At 42.8% G+C, this 22,563-nt stretch overlaps 1 protein-coding gene across 6 annotated transcripts in view; it reads left to right on the plus strand.

Annotated features, from left to right (window-relative positions):
- CREB5 (cAMP responsive element binding protein 5) overlaps positions 1-22,563 on the plus strand; it is a 494,465-nt gene that overhangs the window by 80,274 nt on the left and 391,628 nt on the right. For 2 of the 6 annotated variants that reach the window (XM_025464480.3, XM_049093755.1), the window contains exon 1: positions 7,943-8,049. Coding sequence is in view for 4 of the 6 variants with exons in the window: in XM_025464478.3 (XP_025320263.1) it covers positions 4,094-4,180 (87 nt within the window). In the remaining 2 variants the exon portion in view is untranslated. Of the gene's footprint in view, positions 1-4,053; positions 4,181-4,535; positions 4,732-7,942; positions 8,050-10,293; positions 11,630-22,563 lie in introns of those variants that run through there. The other 4 variants (XM_049093753.1, XM_025464479.3, XM_025464478.3 and 1 more) reach the window with 4 other exon arrangements.

The following is a 22,563-nucleotide window of genomic DNA, read 5'->3' on the forward strand; positions in this document are numbered from 1 at the left end:
TTTCCACTTACCATTGATCTTAAGGAAATGACTAAAATTTTTGGAGTGTGCTGACACAGCACTCTTATTCTGGGTCATTATTTAGAGCAGGTGTCAATCTCTTTCACTTAATCTCAAGGCAGGAAAAAAAGTAGTTTTTTATTTAATCAAGCCTCTCAAAAAAAAAAAAGGAACACATTAAGATAAGTGTAACTTTTATAGGGATGTTAACACTCTAATACTCTTTGGGGTAGGCAAAGCTTTTGATTTTCAGCCAGGTTCAAAAGAAGGCATTAATTTTTATAAGGTGGTGAATACAGTAATTCCCTATAGGAATATTCCAAGCCATCAGCAACCGATCACCTTCCAGGTGAGGTTCCCCAAGCTTGAGTCAGGTGACCAGACTGTCCTGTTGTTAAACAACATTTCAGAGTTGATATTTACCCTCACTTCCAATGCAAGAGCATGGCATTTTCAAGCTCTACCTGTTGAGATTTTAAGGTATTATTATAGCAAATCCAAACCACACAAGAATTAATATAATTACACAACTGCTGGCATAAAATGCATTTGTAGGTCAGGACTAGAAGGTGATCATTTCAACTAGAACATCAGCTTGTATAGCATTGCTCTGTTGCCCACACGCTCAGAGCAGATTTGTTAATGTAACTGTCCCTTCTCCTTCAAATACAAGTGGCTTATAGTAAGGTCTTTAATTTGAGGCTAATTGGATTGCTTCCTCCATTCTCATCCATAGAGCTTAAGTATTATAGCTTCCATGCAATTTTATGCAACATTTACAGAGCACATTCTAAATGCTAAATAGTGCTAGGCATTTGAAACAGATCATTTTATTAAATTCTCCCCCAAATCTTAGAAGGCATAACAGCCTTCTACTGAAAATTTTGTTTTCAGTAATTATTGTGTACCAGGCATTGTTTTAAGTATTTTACACATATTAACTCATTCAATCTTTGTAATATCCTGGGAGGTGTCATTAGCTCCATTTTACAGGTGAAGAATCTGAACTTCAGAGAGGTTTAAAAAGTGGCCGTGGTCACAACACAGGAAATGACAAAGCTGAGGCCACTAAATCTCCTGCTCTGCTTGCCTGCTCTTAGCATAGTGAGCATGGACCTGAAGGCATGACAGATATCTTCAATCATTTGTCTGTAGTTGAAGCTGGCTACATAATTCTTGGACCCAGTGCTAACAAAAAGTGCAAAGTCCCTTGTTCAAAAGACAGGGGGAACATGTCAGTAAAGATATTAAATAGAGGGGCACCTGGGTGGCTCAGTTGGTTGAGAATCTGGCTCTTGATTGTGGCTCAGGTCACAGATCTAAGGGTCCTGAGATGAGGCCCTGCATCAGGCTCTGCACTGAGCATTCAGTCTGCTTGAGATTCTCTGTCTCTTTCCCTTCTCCCTCTCTCCCTGCTCATGTGCCCCTCCCCACCAAAACCAGATATTAAATAGAAAAGTTTTTCCTTGCTTTCATAGCTATCTCTTGACTTACGGTGTTTTCAATTTGCTATTTAATGTGTCATTCTAAGTAACACAAAATTTAAATATTAAGTTGTTAGCATTCATCTTACCATTAATCTTTATGTTGTGCAATGCCAGTTATAAACGCAAATATAGGTGAACTTGTATATGGAATCACAGAACTCACACAATTTATATTTTGTGGCTCCTGTGTATATGTGTATTGTGTTCTTAACCAGAGCAGTAGAAACACTGCACAAAATGAACTCAACTGTCTTTTATTTCAGTTCTTTTTTTTTTTTTTCTAAAGACCTCACTTAATTATTCATGAGAGACACACAGAGAGAGGCAGAGACACAGGTAGAGGGGGAAGCAGGCTCCCTACAGGGAGCCTGATGCAGGACTTGATCCTAGGACCCCAGGATCATGACCTGAACCAAAGGCAAATGCTCAGCCACTGCGCCACCCAGGTGGCCACTCCCTTTTTTGAAGATTTTATTTATTTGAGAGAGAGAGAGAGAGAGAGAGAGTGGGAGAGCACAAGCATTGGAGAGGGAGTAGCAGGCTGCCCATACAGCAGGGAGCTCGATGAGGGGCTTCATCCTAAGACCCTGGAATCATGACCTGAGCCAATAGCAGCCACTTAACCAACTGAGCCACCCAGGTGCCCCTTTATTTCAGTTCTTGACATGAATATATCCTGCCCAAACTCTGCCTTCTGTTTACTCATGAGTAAGGAAAGACTGAATGGAAAAGCAAGCGAGGGCTGCCCTATCTTTCCCTTTACCCTGATGTCATCATTTTAGTGTATGTGACTGGTTGGCCAGTGCAGCGATGTAACCTGAGTAAGACAGGGTTCCTTATTCATTTATGTTTCTTTGAATGGCATATCCTTTTTTTTCTGGGTTCCAAGAAGGTTCTGGTTTGAAAGGGAAGCAGGTACTCTCAGGGCTGTCACTGTCCACGTCTCTCAGGCCACTCAGCCATAGATGAAGCGGGCTTATTTCACACTCATTTTGGCTCTCACTGAACACCTATGCAGCCTCAGTAGCACTACATGCAGACGAGCTAGGAGTGAACAATGGGCACACCTGCCAAATCTCTGATCTCATGCGTGCTCCAGGTCCCACCAAGCTCTGGCAGGTGCTGGCACTGGTACGAGTGTTCTGGGTCTCTCTCACAGCTTGGCTACACCCCAGATGTGCAATCCTGGGCAAGTTACTCACTGCTCTAAAACTGTCTTCTCTGTAGCATATATATAGACACAAGAGAATATTACTCAGTCATCAAAAAGTTAAATCCTGTCACTTGGAGCAACATGGATGAAGCTAGAGATTATTATGCTAAGTGAAATAAGTGAGTCAGAGAAAGACAATACCATATGATTTCACTCATATGTGGAGTTGTAGAAAGAAAACAGATGAACATATGGGAAAGGGGAAAAGAAGAAAAGGAGAGAGGGAAACAAGCCATAAGAGACTCTTAATAACAGAACAAACTGAAGGTTGCTGGAGAAGTGGGTGGGGGATGGGCTAGATGAGTGATGGACATTAAGGAGGGCACTGGGTGTTGTATGTAAGTGATGAATCACTGAATTCTACTCCAGAAACCAATATTGCACTGTATGTTAATTAACATTTAGATAAAAGAATAAGTAAAATTATTTTCTCAGCTTAAATAGGAATACTTCCAGCCACTCATAGGGTTATTTATTAAAATATCTGAAAGAATACACATAAAGGTCTTAGCCCAAGGCATGGCACATAGTAAAATACCTGGTGTTAGCTAGCCATCATGTTGTGGATGTTGCTGCCTCTGGATACATTTTGCAATTCCATTTGTTTGAAAATCTTTACCCCTTCACATAAAATAATGAAGGGGCACTCGGGTGGCTCAGTTGGTTAAGCATCTGACTCTTGATATCAGCTCAGGTCTTGATCTCAGGGTTGTGAGTTCAAGCCCTCATTGGGCTCCATGCTGGGTGTGGTGCCTACTTTAAAAATAAAGAAGTTAATGAAGAAACCTGGTGAAGATTCATCTTAGAAAAGACAGAAACTTTCCAGTGAAGCTCAGCTAAGGTGTTAACCACAAACCTAGCATCCTTTCCACTACCACTGTCAACTCAGTTAAAAAAAGCTTTGAATGAAAAAATTAATGGGAAAGGTCCCTCTGAGTAGTGTTTGTAGAAGGGACCAGGCGAAGCCTTCTCTAGGAGTGTGTGTGTGTCCTTCTGGGAAGCAGCTATAGGATTCATCTCAAGTATACAAGCCTGGGGTCATATATATATTTTTTAGTGTTGCAGGCAGCTGACTCTGCTGTTCCCTCCCCAGCTTTCTCCTGGGTCACTGCCCATCTATGAATTCACTAAATCAGTGTCACTCAGAGTGGGGTCCCCAGGCACTTGCAGCAGAATTACAAATGCAGGATCCTGAGCCCAGTGCCAGATCTTTGAACTGAAACCCCAGGGGAAATCTCATCCAAAAAACTCCCTTTAACAAGTTGCCCAAATGCTTATTACTGCTAAGTTTGATAATTTCTGTGGCAGTCTAGAAACTGAGAAGGAGATCTTTTTCTTTTTTTTAATCCCTAGCTCTGGGAAGACTGGCCACCCTTTGTTGAATGCTGGAGAAATGTCTAAATGCAAAGCACAAAGCTACAGGATTTTTCCTCATCTGAAGACCCTTGGAATGGTTCTATTCAGGCCTAATATTCAGGAGGTAAGCACTAGTAAGGCTATAGATTTACCAAAATATTAAAATTCTTCCATAGTGGGTAGTAGGTAACCATTGTTCTGGGCTCTATCCTGTCCCACTGGCCCAGCTGCCCAGGCTTCTCCCTTGGACTGCTCTCTGATCCAGCAACTAAAGGGTTAACCCTTTGTCTAGCAAGGGGTCTCATCTATTCTCCCTGGCCAGCATAGGTGCCAGTCAGCTCCTTATAGGTCCAATCAGTGTGGTGCCTTACCAGTGGGCTTGTGCCTACGTCCCTCCCCTAGAGAGGGAGGTGGGATTGGGAAGGAGGTCCTTGGGTGGATGGTACCCTAGTCAGTTTACCTTGTTTACCTGTTATCAGGGTGCCCCTCCCCACATGTCCATGAGGCCATAATGGATGGACTCCTAGTGGGTGAGATGACATTCCTGGGGTAAATGCCCCAGGTTATGGCCACCACCAGCTGAAGTACTACCCCTAGAGATGCTCTTCCATGGCTTCTTCTGGGAACTGCAGCCTCCATGGCACTTCAGATCTGAGGGATCCTGGAAGAGACTGGGTGAGTTCGAGCCATGCAAGAATTTGAGTCTACAAACATGAGGGTTCTCTGGGCATGCTTTGACAGATGAGAGTCTATTTGGTATAGATGGTGCATGCAAGGGTTAGTGTGGGGGCTGGGTGAAGTATGGGGAAACAGGTTCTCTTTTCATTTATTTGGCCAAGTTTGCTAAAATCACTGAATGCTCTACTGTCATGGCATTAGCCACATTGCTTTTAATAATAAAAATGAGGGCAAGTATTTACATAGTTATTATCCTGTGCCCAGCACAATTCTTTTTTTTTTTTTAAGATTTATTTATTCATTCATGAGAGAGACAGAGACACAGGCAGAGGGAGAAGCAGGCTCCATGCAGGGAGCCTGATATGGGACTTGATCCCAGATCCTGGGATCATGCCCTGAGACGAAGGCAGACATTCAACCGCTGAGCCACCCAGGCATCCCTCGCATAATCCTTTTTTCTTTTTTCTCAGCACAATTCTTAATTCATTTGAGTTACTATGATCATCACCATATTACATAGATGAAGAAAGTGAGACCCAGCAGTTAGTTAAATCTCAAGTAGCAAAGTCATGATTCGAACTCCAGCACCCTGAGATTAGAGTCCAAACTTATAAACGCCACTTCTCTTCTTCAGTTTACATTTAGAAAGTTTAGTTTTTGTGTGTGACTTAGTTGGTAACAGAGAACAGGAAATATATATATATATATATATATATATATATATACCCTGTAATACAATGGATGGAAACATTTTGAATGCAATTTCTGTCAGTTCAGCAGAGGAGAGAGGAGTCAGCACCATGAACAATATTGCTGATATTAAGAGAAATTCTCTACCTACTGACACTCCATAATTAGCCTAACGATTATCAGGGTATTGGGGAAGTCATTGGAAAAGTTCCCTGTATATTCCTATGTCAGTCATGGCTCAGACAGGGGCATTGTTTACCTAGTAGCAGCACGTCAAACAAAAGTTCAGCAATCATTTTTAAAGATCAACAAATGATTTGGATAGTATTAGAAATTGATGAGCTACTTGGATGAAAACTCATATATATATGTATGCTTCTATTTAGAGAATGCTGAGAATTAAATGTTTTAAATTTATATGTTGATTAACTACTTACAGGGTTTTAAATATTTTATCACTACATCTTTGCTGATTCAATTCTTCATTTTTTTTTCCTTTGGCCCACGCTTGTCAACTGGGAAAAAGACTAGCTCTCTGACTGAATTCTGATGTCAAGCTGTATCCCTTTTCTGTCTCAAATTTGCTCCCTGTGTGGCTCACACTTCTTTGCTAAAGAAGGAGGTAGACTTTGGCTTTAGGTGGAAAAGGCTATCCTCATTATTGAGTGGCAACGCAGGCAAAAAGACTGTTCCTCAGTAGCCTATTGCTTCCTTCTCTAAGCCCAGGTAATTGAGCTGTCATATTTAAAGTTTTATTGGTTAAGATTTCAAGTTAGGACTGGAGCCCTTCTTTTGGAGTTCCTGCAGAGCTACATGTGGAAGAGAACAAATGGAAAACTCAGTGATGAGCTCTGAATAAGGCTGCAAGAAACAAAGAGTAGCCAGTCCCTATGGTCTCAAGGAACATTTAAGGGCAGGGAGTTGCTTAGACACTTAAAAACAGAAAGGAGATTCAAAACTCTTCCATTTAGTATGTCAAAAACAGCTCAGAAGCATAGTATGTGATGATTGGGGCAAAGCATTACAATTTCTAGCCAGTCCAGTCATGATTCTCTGGCAAACTGCACAGTCATGGTTATGATGCATTGGGATAAGAGGTGCTACATACATGTTAGATATTACATAAATGTCAGGAATGATTATTGTTTGTTAATAGGGGCTAAACTGTTCCTAAGCAAAACTGACTCCCAGCCAACAACAGCGGTAGCAGAGATTCTAACTCCCGAATAACCCATGAGCATGGAATATTCACCTCTGCTTCTAGAAAGAGCTTAGTTGTGATCTGGGGTTGAAAACTGGTTGGGGTGGTCCCAGTGCCACCACTTGCTCAAGTGACTTCAGGCCAGCTCCCTAGCCTCCTGGAATCTGCCTTAATTCATCTGTAAAATGGGGATAGTAATTACACCTGCCCTACTTCTCCTTCCTGTGCTAGGTGGTTGTGAGAATCAAGGGTGTTCACATGGGTGCGATTGCTTCGTGAAGGGTGAGACGCTGCAAGAATGACAGTGGTCATCTAGGATAGGCTGGTATTTAGCCTATGCCTTCCCTTTGAGTCCTACTCACAAGGGGAAATCCGAATGGAAATTAAACTGGGGATAGGGCTGGTGTGTCTGGCCGATGCTGAAAACGCCAGGCTCCTTCTCTCACGGAGCTGTCAGGAAGATACTGCAGACCAGGCTCCCGGATCCTGCATTTTGGCTCTGGCTCTGCCACTTGCCAGCCTGTGAGCTTGGGCGAGTTACAGAGGAGGCTCTGGAAGTGATCGCCAAGGGCCCTTCCGGCTCTGACGCTGAGTCTAAATCAGGCTCATCACTTGGCTCTAGCTGTGATTCACCTTTCGCCTCCTGGAGAAACTCCCCTCCAGCTTCTCAGACGCACGAAGCTGGGGTCTTGGAAAAGGTGGGGGCTGTGTATTCCATGTGAGGGTGCACAGTAAAGAAGTTACTCCCTTGGAGGTGAGGTGGGGTAGGGGACGGTGAAAAGGGGTGCCGAACGTTCTGGCAAGGCAGGATTCAGGGAACACTCTAATGAGGTCACGACTGTCGCAGGCGAAAAGGAGCTGGACATCTGCTGGTGGGGGAAGGGGGGAGCGTCTTGCATTTCTGCTTGCAGAAAGTCTCTGCACCCTTTAGCACCCTCTTAGCCCACTACCCCCTGTCCTCATCCCCACATCTTTCCAACGCAAGCAGGCCTTGCTCGTAGGAGAGCCCGTGTCCGTGCCTCCTCCGTGGTCCTGTCTGAAACCGTGAGGATTGTTTCCAAGCTGACTCACACCACTAATGTCAGGGAGCCGTGTCACACGGCGCTGGGCTCTGCAAGCTGTTGCTTGCGCGGTCGCCGCCGCGGCCGCCGCTCCCCGGCGGGTGCATCAGGGTCCGCTCTTGGGGCGGGGGCGGGGCGGGGCGGGGCGGGGCCGGGGCGGAGTCCGCCCCCTCAGCGCGCCGGCCCCGCCCCTCCTTCTCTCCCTCCCCCGCGGACCGCAATGATTTAGAAGTTCAGGAATCCCACGTGACGTCACCGGGGGGGTGATGTAATGCACTCTAAATAGAATGTATTGTAATCTTTGCTCAGTCCAACGTGGTCCCTTCACCCGGGCTCCGCTCTTGCCTTCTCCACACTTGTTTGGTAAGTTCCTAAAAATACGGCTCGGCCACTTCTGGGGCTTTTGCATTTAGCTACTTTTGTTGCACTTGCCGCGGGAGCCATCTCGGGAGCGTACTTGATTTGCAGGGGTTGGTTCTCGGCAGCAGCCGCGAGATTACTTGGTCCAGTGGGCAGGTCACAGGGCAAGGAGTAGGGAAGATGCGATGCATTTTTTTTTTTTTTTTTTGGAGGGTGATCTGTGTTTGTAAACACTTTGGCGGACCAGAGGGAAGTCCGGCCCTAAATGCTGGTGGACTGTGGAATTCTGCTGTGTCCCGAGGCCACTCCAGAGACCCCCACGCCGTGTCCGTGCCGGAGCGCGTCTCGGTGGCCGCCGCGCCGTGCGACTGGAGGGATGCTAACGTGGAGCGAGCGCCGTGTCCTCCCCGGCGTGGTGCGTGTGTGGGAGCGCGCGTGTGTTTCCCCGACGCGGGGAACAGTCATGAATCGGGGGTGTGTGTTTGCCTCCAGAGACCTGGCCAGGTGCGGACCCCTCCAGAGGTGCGGCCAAGCGGCGGCAGCGGCGGCGGCAGCGGAGACGGCGAGCCAGGAACCTCCCCCCGCGTCCCCAACTTCCCGGTGTTGCGGCGGAACCCCCGGAGAAAGTTTGCAAACTTCCAGCGGGCGCGGCGAGGACGCCGGGGTCACCTCGGGGGCGGGCGGGGGGCTCGCTCCCTCCCGGTGCCGAGCCTGCTGCTGCCACCTCTCCCGCAGGGCTGCCCGCCGCAGCTGGTGGGCGCGCGCGCCCGGGGAGGGGACGGGGCCCTCGAGGGGCACTTGGCTGTCGCTGCAGGCGCAGAGAGCTCGAGGGCGGCGCGGCTCGGTGCGCTCTCACTCCTGCAGCCGTCTCCTGCCTCCGGCCGGTTCTCGCTGGCATCGTTACCCCCCCACCCCCACCCCCCGCCGCTGCCCCCAAATGACAGCTCCCGCTTTTGCCGCGGCGGCGCGGCGGCAGCTCCCGGGACCCCGCGGCGGAGCCTTCCTCTGGCGGCAGATTTCTCCACGCAACCGCTTAAACTTTTCGCGAAGTTCTTAGAGGGGCAAGACGCGCCAAGGAGCCGAGGACACGTTTTTCTCCCGACCACCGCATCCCGCTGCTCCTTTGCAGTAGAGATGTTTCCGGGGGGAGGGAGTATCCGGTAGAAAAGCCGCAGGCCTTGTGCACCTCCTCCCCAACTTTGCGTGCACGGGGGCCACCCCCCCCACCCCCCACTTGATGCTTGTTCGAGGCCAGAAACTGGAGCGGGTTGCTTGTGTATGGCGTTGTCACAGAGTCCTCCGGGTGTGTTTGATTTTTATTTTTCCCTCCCTCTCTGACATGTGTCAAGGAATAAAGGCTGGATACAGGTCCATTACGTCATTCTGCAGGCCAGTAAGTGTTTGATTAACAGCTTCAGATACTCAAGAGTTCGGGGGTTTAGAAATGCTGACAAAGCAACTCTGCTTCCCATCCCACCCCCAACATACTCCCACAACAGCCCGTTCCCTGGTTCCCTGGGCATCTTTATTGCCCTCTCCTCCTGGCACCCCCTCCTTCTCGACCCCCTCTCCCGCCCGCACCGTTGTCACTCTGGCCCCGCCTCCGCCTTTTACTGCTTTCCCTGGGGCGATCACTGTCCCTGGAGTGTGGGTAAGAGCTTCTGGGGTCCGAGGGGAGCACGGTACCTGATAGACGCACACACAATCTGCCCTTTTCTATTATTTAAGAAAGGCACCAGCGATCCCTCTTCTGCAGGGCGAAAATGCTCGGTCCTGATAGGAAAGGCATCTCAGGAAGCGTTTAGAGTCGTTATGATGACACTGTGTCCCCGTGGTGACTTAGGAAAGCAACACACCCACTGCAAACAAAGTACTTACTTTTACCTAGCGCCTTCCTCCTAACCGGTTAGCGGAAGGGGGGGCGGAGGGGAGACCAAGAAGTGAGGATGCTGACTGTATCCTGTTTAGCTGAAAGAATCAAGATTCAGCGTTGCATTTGCAAAAGCGAGGGGACATGAGTCGTTGAACCCAAAGCACCTTCCAATAAATTGGCGAATGTATTTCTTTCTCTTAGCCTTAAGATTCTATATTTAAAGAGGAAGTTGAATACTTTAGTCATAGAACTGAGTCAGAATCTTCGAATCTGGCAGTTGAAGTAAAAACACTGTGTGTGACGTGTTTAAGGGATAAAAGTAAAAAAGAACTCTGAGTGGGGGAGGGTGTGTGTGTGCAGCAGAAATCGAATAAAAAAAAAGCTACTGACAGTTTTGGATCGAGTGGGGCAGAGGGTTTGGGTGCCCTCTGATTTGAAGTTGACGGAAGCTAAATTAAGGAACATTTATATTCTGAGTATGTGGGAATTTCGTGGAGAACACATGTTTTGTTATAATCAGATCTACTTTCTTCCAAGTGAAACAGCCATGCTGTAGAGTAGGCATTTGTGAAACTTCCGTCTGGGGTCTAATTGACATCCTTCCCTAAGTTTGCAGCGGTATTTATTATTTATTCACATCTAGAGATGAAATAGTATAACCCCTACAGAATGCTTGTGCATCTAAAATGTTAAACTTCTTGTTTGTGATGCAGAGACCTAAGGGAAAAATGGCCCGGGTCACCAGCACTGGAGAGTGTGATTAATGATCAGTGATTTAGTGATCAGTGATTAGTGGTTTTATTCAAACTGTTACCTCTGACCAGAAGCACACATCAGAGGATTAACAGGCTCTTTAGATAAATGCTCATTAGTGGAAGGGGAAAAGCAAAGATAATAGGCATGCACCCAGGGACAACTTTCGAAGAAAATCATTCCCCGTCTTCAGAATAATAAGCTCTATTAACAGAAAGCCCTTTTAATTTAAAACTTGCTTTTATCTTGTAAATCAAAGTTAGATGTAAAAGTTTGTAGTGCCATTATAACCTAAATTTTCCCATATCCACTCGATGTGGATTATCTCAGTAGCGATATTTTTTTTTTATTTAAGTAAACAATTGGACCTTCAGAGCAGCTGAACCCTGACAAGTTCTTAACTCCCAGGGTTTGAAGGTGTCCCCCCTTCTAGAATGGCGAGTGCAACTTGCTAGCTAGATGGCGCACTGTTATTTGGTGTCCTGTGCCGTTGTAGTGCAGGAGTCTCAAGGAGCAAGTAGCTGCTTGCGAGGTGTTCTTCCACACTTCCAACAAAGTTGATTCTGTGTAGGGTTGGAGGCTAGACAGTTCTACAAGTTTTTAGTCACATTTTCCATGTCAGTTAAATCTGGGGAGTTCAAGGCTACTGGAAAAATTAGTCTCATTACTAAGAGAAACTTAGCGAACGAAGGAGGAAAGGAGGTACGGGAGTCCAGGAGGTACCTCTGGGTTGCAGAAGTGATTGTAAAATACCAGACCTGTTCCTTTTTTTTTTTTTTTTAAACTAAAAGCTAGTTTCACAATCTTGTGGTCTGAGATTCTGAGGCAAATACTCAAAGATTTATTTTCTTCCTAATCTTGCTGGTGAAAAAGAAGTTACTAGAAAGAAAGGAAGAAAAAACCTGATTTGGTGACTGCAGGAAGCAACACGTTGCTGATTCTATTCTACAGATAATGGTAAGATGATGTTTCTTATGCTTATGAAGCAGAAAGGAACTTTGCATTTGGTTAAATGAGGCCGATCTTATATTTTCATAGATGGAATTCAGAAATGGAATTCTTATTTCACACCGAATTTTAATGTTGCCTTTGTCGGTTTCCTGGGACTTGGTGGCATTTTGTGTGGAAGGGGTGTGTGTGTGTGTGTGTGTGTGTGTGTGTGAATAAGACCATTATTTTCTGGGTAAAATAATGTTCACGGGCATGTGAACTGCAGGAGGGTAGCTATGAAGCATGTTAAGTAATGTGTCAGGTAAGAATTCCTTTTTCCACAGGCCTTCATGAATCACTTTAATAAGTACTTAAGTTTTAATAAGGAAGGCGTTTTTAAAAAAGAAAACTAAAAATGAAAATAAAACAACAACAAAAAAACATTCTCCACACCCAAACTTAGATGTGTATTCCCCTGAAGTAGGATGCTGTTGATTGAATATCAGCTATTATTTTAGTTTTAATACTTAAAAAGAAAATAATAATAGAACTCACTGGTGCCTTCCTATAAATGTCCTCATTTTCCTTTGCATCATTTTATACAGATCTGTTATTTTAAAATCCTGACTGATGCATAACGATTTGTATTTTTCAACCTTACTGGGGGTAAAACATATTTGCTCTATTGATAATATCTTTAAGCTGTTTTTGAATGTAAATTGCTGATATCCATAAACTGTCAAGAAGTCAGTTGTGACCTTATATAGATTCTGCATGAGTAGATAGTTTATTAGAACATTCCCACAAAAACATGGACCCATCTCTGTGACATTGCAGCTTTTATTTGAATAGAAGTTTAATTGAATGGTAGTTTGCCAGAGAGACTTTTCCTGTATAGCTTTTCAATTATAGTAGGTCAAAGGTTTTCATACAATTAATTGTCAGTTTCCCACACCTGTGGATTCAAAACCAATCAATCGTGGGTTTTCATGGCTGTTGGTACCGATGTCAAGTTCCTGGTCTCCTGATTTCTTACCATAATTTGCCTTTTAGCAACCATGCATCACTTTCCTATAGTATTTCCTCAGCCTTGGAGTTTGTTTCTTATTAAACTGAAAATTGTTTTGTGGGAAGGTGATATTTGCTGTACCCTCAAGATGTGAACTTTGTGTTTATAGTTGGTTTTCTTCCGATTGCGTTGTTGGATTAAAATTGGGGATTTGAGTGGACTTATTATGTTTGTCATATTTTTTTCCCCTTCTTCTTCACTTCAAAGCAATGCTGTTAGTCACAAAATTAATGTGATCATGGCTGGTGTTTCCCATCTATACGCTTCTTTTGCTTCTTACAAATTGGATTTCTACAGCAATTTAAGATCTTTTTTTAGAGACAGCTTTCTTGGATGAAGATGGAGCAATGATCTCAGTCAATTCATTATCTTGTCCAGTTTGACTACCAGCTGTATTATGGGAATCTACCAGTACTTTTTATAAATTGTGTTTAAAAATGTATATCTAGTACTATCTCTCTGAATGCTATTTAAGAAAATTATGCAACTGAGATAAGGTAATAAACTAGGCAGCAGTAGCCTTAAACATTGAAGTGTGAGGAAGAAGCACTTTCAGATATGCTAAGCAGACTTAAAGAACCTTTTTGTATTGCTATTTGTAAACTAAATAAGCCATCAATTTTGTGGCATTGCTTTAAATAGAAACTCTGACACTTTAAAAAATGACCATCATGTTTAATGTTTTCACTAAAAAGTTCTTCTATTTTGTAATTTGGAAAAAAAAGTGAGCAATTAGTGATTTTGAGGATCCATTAGTATTCCATTGTTGGGAATCACAAATCATGGATTTGACATGAGAGAAAGAAGAGAGAGAAGGCTTTTAAAAATTTTCAGGTACTGATAACAGTATGCCAGAGACAAGAGTTAAATTTTTGTTGCTTATATTGAGACTCTGGGACTTTCAAACTAAAACTTACATTTTGGATACATTTCAGATGTTACATTGGCATTTTTGTATTTCTTTCTGTCACTCTGCTGCTCATTTATGTTTTCTGAAAGATGGATCAGAATCAATTTAACACTTTAAAAACACATATTTTAGTTGCTTCCTTCTATTTCCTCAAGGTTTACATTTCTAATCTCTACCCTAAAATTAACAAAGATTGAAAACTATCATGTTGGTGTTTGGCTTGAGCTAATCTTGGAGAGTAAGAATTCCTTCTGGACCAGGGATTTAGATGGCCAAGTTGAAAGGCTTGCTATAGTGTATGCAGAGCCAGAGCTGGGGAGGTCTTCTCATTGATAGACCAACCTTGTCACTTTGCAGGGGAGAACCCAAGGCCTGGTTATATCCTGTGGCTCACTGAGGCCCAGAGCTAAAGACTGCCAGACTGAGCCTAAAAGCCACGTCCCTGCCTCCAGGTCAGGTTCTCTTTCCATGAGCCAGGCTGCCATAAATGGTCGTGAATGAAACATAACCCATGGCTTTGGATGCTTTGCTCTTTTCAAGCCTTTTGATCACTAACTTTTCGAAGACAGTTCTTATCAGATCTTTTGAATGAATACCCTAACCATAAAAACTGTAATTTCTGTTCTGTTTATTCTGACATATCTGTAATGTTAATTTTTTTCACATTGACCTCCTTATTGGAAAACCATTCTTCTTATTCTTCGCCATTATTATTAGACATGCCTTGTAAAACAGTACTGTCCAGATTTCATTTGAGACTAAACACCAGGCAGGATTAAAGATGTTCTAAAAGACTGTTGTAGGATAAGGCAGTAACTTTTGTTACTTCCTTTCTTTTCTTAATCACCTTTGAAGAAGGGATCCGTAAAATTATTTAAAATTAAAATAAATCCTCTTTCTTTTTGTCAAATAGACAAACAAGCGCTATTTTCACTCTGGCAGATGTACTTTTGCCCAGAATCTGTCTCTGTAGTATATTATCTTTCCAGGTTGGTATATACGAAAGTGTTTGGAGGCGACTATTACTGTATCAGAAGTGAGTTGGGTCTAGAAGTATGCTGTTTGAGGTTTGACTGGCAAAACTTGACTAATCATAGCTAATAGAAATCATGCATGCAACATAGGGGGCTCCACAGCACCACACATTTGATTTAAGATGACATTTAGGCTATGCTGTATTTAGGATGGGGAACAAGACAATCTCAACAGAAATCTTGAATGCATCTACTGTATGTGTTATTTGGCTTGACCCATAGGTTTCCTTTCCAGCTCTTTGCATGAACACTTTATATCAGAATTCAGGTCTCTTTTATTCTTTTATTACACTGAGGAGCCCCTGTGTTGCATGATTCCTCAACTACAACACATTTCAGCCAATTTTATGCAATTCTCTCTCTGCTGGCTTCCCAAGGGGGAAAACCACATACAACAAAAAACATCTTTGTTTTTGTTTGAATTAGCTGATTATAAGAAGAAATACATTTTATCTCCATTTGCCAGATCTGGTACGAGCCTTTCACTTTATCAAAACAAGATCTTCTTCTCTAAGTAAGCGATGATGCTGTTTGACTTCTGAATGATCAGGTTCTAATCATGCACCAGAGGGTAGAAAGCCTTGAGGATAAAATCCGTTTCCACCAGGGTGGCAAGGCGTGATGTAGCACGCCGTTAGGAAGAGCCCGATTTGCCTTCCTGCAATGACAGCATTGTCCAGAAAAACACTGCCTTCTGGGAGGAAAGACCATCTTCTCAATTCTCAAGCTCACTGATGGCTGTGTTGAAGATGACTCTCAGAATGCTGAGGGTTTCTGAGGTTATTTATTAAATTACAACATGGTAAAACATCCACAGGCTAGAATTTGACTATCTACATCTTAAAAGCCTTAATGGTCTTCTTCATCCATTCCCTGCATTTTTCTTATGCTAATATTTTTCTAGATTTATTTTTAAGCATCCATTCTGGTTACTCTGCTTTTATGAGTAACCCTACAATAACAAATCACAAGTGTGTGCGTAACGGGATAGGGGACATTTTTCCATAAGGGAAATAGGTTTTAATATCCAATCTTAGGAGAAGTAATTAGCAAGACAAAAGAGAGAAAGGTTTGAAATCCAATTGATGGCATCACAGGCTCTGCTGTAGCTCTGCCAAACAATGTGGTTTATGGCAACAGGAAAAGACTAAGACTGAGAGGGGGAATCCCTTCAACTCATTATGCTTCTCTGCCTCAGTTTTTTTGTTTGTGATAAAAAGAGTGTTAGTTGTGACCAGCGCTGTTCAACAATGGAAACCATAAATGCAAGTCACCTTTGTAATTATGAATATTCTAGTAGCCACATTAAAGAGGTAAAAAGAAACAGTTAATTTTAATACCATATTTTATTTAACCCTAAATATCTGAAATAGTATCATTTCAGCATATAATCAATATAAAAATGTTGATGCGATACCTTGTGGTTTTTTTTGTTGTTGTTGTTGGTCCTAAATCTTTGAAATCCGGTATGTATTTTACAGTTATTTCACGTCCAGGTTCAGGCCGGTCACAGTTCAAGTGCTCTATAGCCACATATCAAGTGACCGTGGTGTCAAGCAATGCAAATCTACACTCTGTTTCAATGGTTCTTAGTCATGGCAGCCCAGTAGAACCACCTGTGGAGTTTGTAAAAAGTACTGATACCTACTCCGCATCTCCAATTCTGATTTGATTGGTTTGGGGTGGGGGCCTGGGCCTTTGTATTTTTAAAAGCTCCAAAAGTATTTCTAATATATAGCCAGGTTTGAGGACTGAAATTGTAACTGACCTCTGTGGTATCTTCTCCCATATTCTGTGATCCGTTGACAGATAGGGATTGCAGGAAAGCATTCAGAGTTCAAGAGCAAGTGGTTGTCATAGCATGCTGCACACTATAAAATGTATTTAGGAAATGTAATCAATAAAAATTAAAATGCATAGATTGAATGACTAGAAGACAACTCTATGTGCTACAGATGAACTCTGCTTTGTATGAGTTTCAAATATTTTAAATGGTTTTAGATGGTTTGCTTCTCCCAAAATCTTTTTTTATTTTAAAGATTTTATTTATTCGTGAGAGACAGTAAGAGGCAGAGACATAGGCAGAGGGAGAAGCAGGCTCCATGCAGGGAGCCTGATGCAGGACGGGATCCCAGGACCCTGGGATCATGATCTGAGCCAAAGGCAGATGCTCAACCCCTGAGCCACCCGGGTGTCCCTGTCCCAAAATCTTTATGTATGGTTTGGTTTACATGCAGCCTCTTAGAAACCTTCCAGTTTGGAAAAGATGAAGATTGTCACAATTTGGGTATTTTGCTAGTTTATTTCTTTGCCCCGGTACTACTTGTCTTTAGCTCTTTTTGGAGGGAAAAATCTTACTGCATTTAAGACATCTGGCTCCCCTTGTGTTTCTCTCTAAGCTTTTCACAAGCTCTGTGTCATTGCAGAGACCAGACTTGCCCTTGCCCTCTGCTCATGTCAAAATGGTAGTTCCAGCTCCTTGACTTAAAGTGTTTATTCTTTGTCATCCTTTAAAATGTTAGAAGAATCAGTATTTCTCAGTGCACACCAGAATGTTCTCCTTTAATACATTTTTAACACTGTGCCAGGTTGTGCATTGACTAACGGGTGCAAAGAACCAAAAATTAAAAATAATGAGTTCCAAACTCTGTACCATCTTCTTTCCAAGTCAACAAGCAGTATTGTTTGTGGAGGGGAGGAGAGACCTCAGGGATGATCCCTTGTGACTTCGTGCTGCTGAAAGCCTCTGCATTCCCGAATTTGTGAGTCATCCCACCCCGAACCTCTCTCCGTCTCCCCTGCATAGTGGTCTGTTTCCAAGTTCATGTCTATGTGGCCATGTGCTTTTTAAACATGACTTACAGCCATTTCTAGGTGCAGAATGGCACATTTCTCTGTATTTTGTGGTGATAATATTTGTGTTTTCTGTCATGTTCTTCACTGGGAAAATTTTAACTTCCATTTATGAGAAGAAACTGAGGGATTGACAAGGCAAAGCATCGTGTTCATTAACTAGAAGGGTGTGAGACAAAGGCTCCCATTTATTAGTGCCTAAAGATAAGCACCACTCTGGGTGGCTTCCAGGTGGGGATTTTCCAGTTGTGTATATGATTGCATTTGTCTTTGAATTCGCAAATAACATTTTTTTCTAATGCTTTTGCATGCATTATTTGCACTTAAATGATTTCTCTGCTAATAACTCTTGCTACTCAGCTCCAGGCTACATGTACCTGGATTGATTAACAAATACATCTGGGTATACCAGCCTCTTAACGTGGGATCTATTCTAAAAGTTGCATGGAGACATCTGTTAAAAACCTGTGTTTTTAGTGGTATCTAGGGAAACTTTCTCTAAGGCTACTTCATGATTGACTGTTGAGGACTTTGTGGAAAGACAATGAGATTAAAGATGTAAGTGATTCAACTCTTTTAGGGATTGAAAGTAAAGAGTTTTGGGTATTCATTCACTGAGCAAGATAGAGAGCTCCTGAATTATCTTCAGTAGAAGATTTTAGCTCTTGTTTTACCAATGTACTGTCTTCACACTTGGCCTGGAGTCATTTGCTTTTGAGTATTTGGTTTTTGTTTTCTTCTAACAATGACTAGGGTTGGGCTTAACTATGAGCAGTTTCTGTCTGCACCTCTAGGTCTTCCATGGATGAGATACAAGCCATGATTAATAATGTAGTCTGTGACCAGTACCAGCGATGGGTTATTTTGGGTCTTTTTCTAAGCATTATACTAAAGTTAAAGCAGTTTCAGTATCCACACATATATGTGGTTATGGTTGTTAAGCTTGTATATAAATAAAAACCTTGGCCAGTGAGGACCAGGATGTTACTGGCATATATATTTGCAAATGTGATTATCATCTTTTTTAGGATGCTCATGGATAAACTGCCCTTCTTTTGGGCAAATATCTGTTTATCACTTTGATTTAGATACAGATATTATTGATTAAAAGATATTGTTAGATTAAAAAAATTGAAACTGTATTTAAGACACTCTTCTTTACTAATGTGGCCTGTTCAAGCACACATTGTTTACAATTTCGTCTTCCAGCTTTGCAAAGCCAGATGACTAATAACCACCATTCTTAGTGCTGTGCTGGTGGACGTCATCAAAGATGATGGTGCACAGTGTTTTGGCACCATGAAGCAGCATGTAATTTGAAATTGTACTTTTTGTTAAATACCCATACTAATCTCCAAATCATTCAAAACATTAAAAAGCAAAACAAAACAAAACAGTGATGTCTGCTTATTGGATGGAGGCAGCACTGGCAAAGATGCACATTTTTTTTTTTTTTCATGTGCCTTAGGAGCACTCACAAAAACAGGGATAAAAAAATTACATGTAATTATTTGGCATGCCCTTTGGAAGGAACATTTTTAAGATAGACAGATTAACCCTTTAACCCAAAGTTCATTTTTACCCTTTTCAGGAAATGTGCTCCCCCCTGCAAGGCACAAAACCCATAGTATCTTTAAAAGGAAGGTTGTAAATGGGATGCTTTCTCTTTCTTTAATATTTTTTTTAAAAGATTTTATTTGTTTATTCATGAGAGACACAGAGAAAGAGAGGCAGAAACATAGGCAGAGGAAGAAGCAGGCTCCCTATGGGGAGCCTAATGCTTGGAACCCAAGATCATGACCTGAGCAGAAGGCCGATGCTCAACCACTGAGCCACCCTGGTATCCCTCTTTATTTAACTTTTTTTAAAAACTTTTATTTATTTATGATAGTCACACACAGAGAGAGAGAGAGGCAGAGACACAGGCAGAGGGAGAAGCAGGCTCCATGCACCGGAAGCCCAACGTGGGATTCGATCCTGGATCCCCAGGATCGCGCCCTGGGCCAAAGGCAGGCGCTAAACCGCTGCGCCACCCAGGGATCCCTATTTAACATTTTTTAAAAAAGATTTTATTTATTTAAAAGAGAGAGAGAGAGAGAACACAAGCAGGGGGAGAGGCAGAAGGATAGCGGGAGGGAGAAGCAGGCTCCCTACTGAGCAGGAAGCCTGATGCAGGGCTCAATCCCAGGACCCTGGAACCATGACTAGAGGGGAAGGCAGACCGATTAAGCCACCCAGGCGCCCTCTTTATTTAACATCTAGCAGATGTTTTAGGAGGTCTCCTTAGGAAGTTTTATATTTCTTTATATAGTGTTAGTTACTTAATGTTTGTTTAAAAAAAGAGGGGTTTCTGGAGGTGGGTTGCACAACGATGTTACTGTACTTCACACTACTGAACCATGCACTTAAAAATGGTTTACGTGGTTAATTTCATAAACTGTGCATTTTAATACAATTTTTAAAAAAGAGAGGGATAAGGTTTGAATGCAGCCATTCCCCAGATGGAGCCATAGAATGCATAGACCACTTATTCCAACTTAGGTATCTTAGTTGGAAGAGCAAAAGTCTAAAGAGGACTTGTGCATTTCTGGTCAGTGCAGAGAGATGACAGGTGTGTAATGTGATTCTGATGCATAGAGTAATCCAGGGAGGATAACAGCACTAAATGCCTTTTTTTCTTGGAGACTGGCTTGGATCTTGATGGGTTCTGTGTATAGAAAGCTGTATTATTTAATTTGAAAAACACACCATTTGGCATTATTGGAACATGTCTGTTTGAATTGACTTGATTGCCTTTCTCAGTGTAAGGGTATGCTCAACTGATATGCTTAGATGAGAAAAAAATAGACCTCTAGTTCCTGTAAGGAAATATAAGCCCATGCTTCCCTCCCTTCCTCCTTTCCTCCCTTCCATCCTTCTTCCCTCTCCCTTTTTCCCTTTCTCCCTTCCTTTATCAGGATTTAATGAGAACCTATTATGTGCCAGGTACTGGGGACTCATGGCCAAAGCCAAACAGGGTCACTTTGTTCCCAGAGCTTACTGGTAGGAGAGATACCAGATAGGTCAGTACTGTAGAATATTGTGGGGGTGCAAGTCTGGAAGCAGAAAGCCCTGTCAGGGGAACTAGTGTGGTTTGTCCAGGCAAGACATGATAGTGGATTGGCTACAGTGGTGCCAGATTTAAAAAACAGATCAATATGACTAGGGGATTGATTACTGGAATATGAGGGGAAGGAAGAGGGCCTTCCTCATTCTAAGGGGAGAGGGAGCCTGGCAGGAAAAGTTTGACCCAGTATTGAAGCCCGGATTGTCCTTTGCGGTGGTAGAGGAATGGAGGGTTTCTGGTCTAGTGCTCCGTGGACATGTGTCTGAATCCTTGAACAAGAACAGAAAACTGTGAACAGAAACTCAAGAGAGCAACTATAACTAAAAACTGTAGTGTAGTCGTTGTGTTATAGGCATTGCAGTTTAGATAATTTCTGTTAGAAAGTAGCCTCTCTGAGAGACAGGCACCCACCTCCAAAGCAGCCTCAGCTGGGGCACTCAGTGGGGTCCAGGGCACAGCTCTGTGTGTTTGTTTGTTTCCTCGGGCTGCTGTTAACAAAGAACCATGGACTGGATGGCTGTCAGAAATTTATTTTCTCACAGTTTTGGAGGCTAGAGTTCCAAAGTCAAGGTATGTCAGAAGGGTTGATTCTTTTTGAAGGCCATGAGGGGGAATCGTTCTAAGTCTCTCTGTTTGGTTTATGGTTGGATGTTTTCTTTTTGTGTCTCTTCACATTATCTTCCTTCTATGTGTGCCTGTCTCTGTGTGCATATTTCCCCTTTTTATAAGGACACCCAGTCATATTGGATTAGGACCCACTCTAAGGAACTGATTTTATTTATTTTTTTAAGATTTAATTTATTTATTTGAGAGAGAGAGAGAGAGAACATGAGAGAGCACAAACAATGGAGAGGGAGAAGCAGGTTGCCCATTGAGCAGGGAGACCAATGCTGGACTCAATCCCAGGACCCTAGGATCATGACCTGAGTTGAAGGCAAATGCTTAACTGAGCCATCCAGGTACCCCTCAGGACTTCATATTAACTTGACTACTTGTAAAGACTTTATCTCTGATAAGGTCACATTTTAGGGTACTGGAGGTTTGGGAGGATGCAATTCAACACATAGCAGTGGGTAAGCCTCTCAAGAAGGTAGCACCCAGAGCACTTACTAGTGGGATCCCACAGGAGCTGGCAGATAGGGAGTGATGTGGCTCATAACCAGACATTTTTTAGCACATGTTAAAAATAAACTTCTGATGGACCCCCAGCAAACCTTGGAACAAATCTTCAGAGATGAGGGTACACACATTACCAGGTGTGGACAAAGCCAGCAAAACAAGGCTACACTTTAAAAAAAATGATATGTATAAGTAGTTATATATATATTTATATATAGTACTGATAAATGAATTTACTAATATGGACCTTGTCCTTGATTTGGCCTTGAATTTGTCTTCAAAGTTTGTGAAAGAGCAATGCTAAAAGGGCAATACCAACGTTTAACCTTGAGAACAAAGAATAAATACAATTAATTTGTCACCCTGCCAGGCTTAACAATCATTGTTTTGATGTGGTAGTATTTACTCCAAGGACAATAGCCACCAGTTCCCATACACAACACACACACACACACACACTCACAATTGAACATAGACGTTTCAATGCAGGGGGAAAAATTCAGCTCTTCTAGTTGTAGATGAATAATATATGCCTGTGTGCTATCTCTGTTTTATACAATGAAAGCACAGAAGACAAAATTCTGTGTTTAAAAACATATCCTAATAAATAACAAATAATCCAATTAAAAATGGGCAAAGGATCTGAATAAACAGTTCTACAAAGAAGATATGCAGATGACCAACAAGCACATGAAAAGATGTTCAGTGTCACTAGTTACCAGAGAAATGCAAATCAAAACCATAGGGAGGGGCAGCCCGGGTGGCTCAGCAGTTTAGCGCTGCCTTCAGTCCAGGGTGTGATCCTGGAGACTCGGGATCCGGATCGGGTCCCACATCAGGCTCCCTCTCCCTCTCCCTCTCCCTCTCCCT

The sequence above is a fragment of the Canis lupus genome, chromosome 14 (assembly GCF_003254725.2).
Source record: "Canis lupus dingo isolate Sandy chromosome 14, ASM325472v2, whole genome shotgun sequence".
Taxonomy (NCBI): Eukaryota; Metazoa; Chordata; class Mammalia; order Carnivora; family Canidae; genus Canis; species Canis lupus.